We start from the raw sequence: 4815 nt of genomic DNA, 5'->3' as shown, positions 1-4815 counted from the left end.
TAATAACAAATAAAATAAATAACCTATAAAAATGTGTTGCTCAATAAAACCAGAATGTTATAAACACAATTTTCACATGTATGTAGTTTGTTTAAAGCGAAAATATTAATATATGTGTTTTATGCCCTTACAACCTCCTTAAATTTGAATGAATGTAAGTCGTTTTTTGTTTTTCTGACGCCATTTTTCTAAAAAATTGTGACTTGCACACGAATTCATGTTCAATAGGTAAAAATAGTTGGCAATGATTATTCACATTCGTGACAAAATGGTATTCCACAATAATCCACAATATTATCAAAAGAAAATATTGAATATTATTGTTGAATAAATAAACATTTTCCTCCAAAATAATTTTTTTTCAAATATACAAATTAAATATGAAAACAAGGCATGTAAGAGTCAATACCAACGCACAATATTAAAAAAAAATCAGAATTCTATTACATTACGTTAAATAACATTACATAAATTCTATTGCAAAATATTACATGTTTCGGTCTTTATATTAGACCCTCTTCAGATATATGTTAAATATAAAATTGTTACACTATTTCGAAAACGCTGAATAAAATTCAAACGTAAACCACGTCAACGAATGAACATAAACCAAAGGTATCGAAATTGCTTGACAAAAGGTTGGATGGCCGATTGAACAGAATTTCTTGATGTTCTAACAAAATTCTACAGTTAATTAATTCAATAATCACTCAAGCGAACACGATAGAACACTCACCATTATATGTCAACAATTTATAAACTCGAAGATGAAATATTCATAATCTTCTTGTCAGTCAGTGTCATAGCAAATAATAATTAATATTCGTCATAATGTAAGATCACAGAGTCCAATTCCATTAAATTATATTTTTCAATAATAGACAGTCAAAGTATAAAAATTGTAGAGAGTCCAGAGATAAAATTACATATGTATAACTGTTTCAACTGACAAACACTGACTAACAGAAAATTACTTATATTAGTATGATCTTGGCTATACAAAGTTGAATTTGTTTACAATAGGAATGTATGCCTTATGTAAGCCCTCAGTGTCGGTTTGAAAATTGATGCTATTCTTTTGTTCTTTTATATGAAGCATCTCGGAAATTAATCGCTTATGGTAACAAGGTTCCTCGTCAAGAACTTCTATTTCATCCCAATTGAAATCATGATTACTCTCTAATCTATGTTCTGTTATAACTGAACGAGACGAAGTGTTCCAACGTGTATGATTTCGGTGTTCAGCAATACGTGTTCTTAGCTGTCTACTCGTCTGTCTTACATACGATGCATCACAATCATTACAATTAATCGTATACACAACATTATTTTTAGACAGACGAAGAAATATGTTTAAGAACAACACTCTTTTTTATTACCGATATGTGGATGATCTATGCGCTGCGGTTCTTTCATCTGAAGTTGACAATTTTTTGGATTGTTTTAATTCTTTCCACCCACGTTTAAAACTCACCCTGGAGATTGGTGGTGATTCTTTAAATTTTCTTGACATATATATATCAAAATGACGGTTAAAAATAATTTTTTATCTTTTTTGATTGGTATCATAAACCTAGTTTTTCAGGGAGGTTTTTAAATTTTTATTCCAACCACCCGTTATCTCAAAAAAAAGGGGGTTATCAGTTTGGTTGACAGGGCTATCTTATTGTCTGATTCGGAATTTCATAATAAAAATTTGACTCTTATAATTAATATTTTACGAGATAATGATTATCCGCTTAAACTTATATTTGATGTAATTAATAAAAGACTAAAGAACATCAGAGTTAGAGGTGCAGCGTGTAATAATCAAGATCATAATAGTGGTGACCAAGTAACCGATGTTTCATGGTTTACAGTGCCATTCATTCCGTTAGTAACAGAAAAATTTAATCAATTTAATAGGAAAGATATCAAAGTCTCGTTTTACAGTATGAATAAATTACAGAAATATATTAAGGTACACAAGGATCCTTATCTTCGTCTGTCTAAAAATAACGTTGTGTATAAGATTAATTGTAATGATTGTGATGCATCGTATGTAGGATATGACAGACGAGTAGACAGCTAAGAACACGTATTGCTGAACACCGAAATCATACTATACATTCCTATTGTAAACAAATTCAACTTTGTATAGCCAAGATCATACTAATATAAGTAATTTTCTGTTAGCCAGTGTTTGTCAGTTGAAACAGTTATACATATGTAATTTTATCTCTGGACTCTCTACAATTTTTATACTTTGACTGTCTATTATTGAAAAATATAATTTAATGGAATTGGACTCTGTGATCTTACATTATGACGAATATTAATTATTATTTGCTATGACACTGACTGACAAGAAGATTATGAATATTTCATCTTCGAGTTTATAAATTGTTGACATATAATGGTGAGTGTTCTATCGTGTTCGCTTGAGTGATTATTGAATTAATTAACTGTAGAATTTTGTTAGAACATCAAGAAATTCTGTTCAATCGGCCATCCAACCTTTTGTCAAACAACTTCGATATCTTTGGTTTATGTTCATTCGTTGACGCGGTTTACTTTTGAATTTTATTCAACGTTTTCGAAATAGTGTAACAATTTTATATTTAACATATATCTGAAGAGGGTCTAATATAAAGACCGAAACATGTAATATTTTGCAATGGAATTTATGTAATGTTATTTAATGTAATGTAATAGAATTCTGAATATTTTTTAATATTGCGCGTTGGTATTGACTCTTACATGCCTTGTTTTCATATTTAATTTTTATCAAATATACAAATTATGTGTATTTGATAGATTGGATTTATAGATTGGATTTATCAAATATATAATATCCAATAGTTCCTTCTCTGTAACGAATTCTATTACGAATGTTTATTACTAATATATATTATACTTACAGTAACCATTATGGTAGATTCTGCATTTGCTACTAAGACAAAAACATCTGCATCCAAGCAATGCTTATCAATCCATTCATCAAGATTTGGAGTTACATCTACGCCTGGACTATCGACGAACACTACATCATCTCGCAGTAATAAACATTTTTCTTTTGGCCAAAATATTCTAACCAAATGGCTTTCGCATAACTTTTCTTTGCAAAGAGCATGACCTAACTGTCCAACCGATTGAACTGGTTGTTTTTCAGTAGATCCTTCCGTAATAAGATATGATTCTCCGTTATCTGAACCTTCAACTTGTAAGAAACAATTTGTAGTGTGTCCTATACCACTTGGCAAAATTTTATCATGTAGCATGGCATTAATTACAGTACTTTTTCCGTTACTTGTTCTGCAACACATACACATAAAGATTTTTTATTTGTATAGGGTGTCCCATTTTAAAGGATCCATTCAAATATCTCAAAAACACATACGTTAAATCGAAAAACGTTTCAGACGAAAGATTTATAACTTTCAGGGGAATATAAAATGATACTGTTGGTTTGATCTTGGGGGTTGACAAGATCAGAGCAACATTACTTAGAATTTTAAAACGGGACTTTCCATTTTTTTATTGTATATTCTCGTAGCTTAAGCCTCAAGAGATTTTTAAAACGTTATAAAATATTTTTTTATTAAATACTTTTGAGTAATACAGCTTAAAAGTTACAGCCGGCATTAGAACACTACCCATGGTGTTTCGATGGATAAAATTTCTTAAATATTGTTCTTGATCTTGATAATATGTTAAGGTCGAGACCATTGAAAGTCGTTTCTCTAATTTTTACTTTCACGTAAAAATAAAAATAAGAGAAACAATGTCTAATGCCTTCAACGTCATCAAAATCATGATACTAAACAACATTTAAGCGATTCTAGCCGTCGGTCGATCACCTCGAGCAATGCTAATGTTAACGATACTGTAACTTTAAAGCCTTATAAATTGAAAAATATTTAATGAAAAGATATTTTACTATCATATTATAAAAAGCTCTTAAGATAAATCAGATAACTATGAGAATATACTAAAAAATGAAGTCTTGTTTAAAAAATTCTGACCTAGCCCTCACCTTGACAACGCCATCCAAGATCAAACAATAATACCACCACCCTATGTCCGTCTCAAAGTCACAAAACTTTTGTCTGAAACATTTTTCGATTTAACGCAATGTTTCCAACACATGATTGGCTTCTTTAAAATGAGACACTCTAGATAATGTTTTATAATTCTCAATCATTAATTGGCTATTTTAAAAAAAAGTTAAAAAAGCTAATTTTTTATGTAATAACTTAATAAAAAATATAAATATGTATAATAAAACTTATATATTATAAGATGAACAATCCATGTATACTTCCTAGCCGATACGTTATCTCGATCGTGAGACATGTATCGCTTATATACAAAGTGTCCCGAAATTCAAGAGTAATATTAAGAGTTATATTATTACAGCATAAAACTTCGTAATAAAAATATAAACTATTTTTTCCGTAAAGTAGTTCCTTAAATATAAACATTTAAAGTTTGACTAATTATAGGCGTTGGTTAAGAGGGGATTTGCATTTTTTGGATTAAAAATTCATTTTTTTACGGAATATTACAATATAAAGTGTAATGGCGCGATCTCATGGTGCGGAACGTATGCGCAATGCGGAATTGACGGAACGATGTCCGTCCAATCGCAAGCATTCCGTTAATTACGCTCCGCCGACATGTCTTTTCTCCCATGGAGCTCGTGGAAACGTAACTGGCGTGGCAAATCACAAGAGATCTTTCCCATAAATCTCTCTGTTGTATCTATGGGAACGTATGGCACCCAGTTGGACACGGCTCAATTAGACACGAGCCGCTCACAGCGCTTGAGACTAC

At 30.5% G+C, this 4815-nt stretch overlaps 1 protein-coding gene across 2 annotated transcripts in view; it reads right to left on the bottom strand.

The window, feature by feature from the left end:
• Positions 1-3292, bottom strand: part of Marf (Mitochondrial assembly regulatory factor) — a 249086-nt gene extending 245794 nt beyond the window's left edge. For both annotated transcript variants that reach the window (XM_018507698.1, XM_018507699.1), the window contains exon 1: positions 2901-3292. In XM_018507698.1, coding sequence (XP_018363200.1) covers positions 2901-3260 — 360 coding nt within the window. In that variant the 5' untranslated portion in view covers positions 3261-3292. The remainder of the gene's footprint in view (positions 1-2900) is intronic.
• Between the last annotated feature and the right edge of the window lie 1523 nt (positions 3293-4815).

This window comes from Trachymyrmex cornetzi, unplaced genomic scaffold (genome assembly GCF_001594075.2).
Source record: "Trachymyrmex cornetzi isolate Tcor2-1 unplaced genomic scaffold, Tcor1.1 scaffold246, whole genome shotgun sequence".
Lineage (NCBI taxonomy): Eukaryota > Metazoa > Arthropoda > Insecta > Hymenoptera > Formicidae > Trachymyrmex > Trachymyrmex cornetzi.
This window is presented reverse-complemented; position numbering and strand designations above follow the sequence as displayed.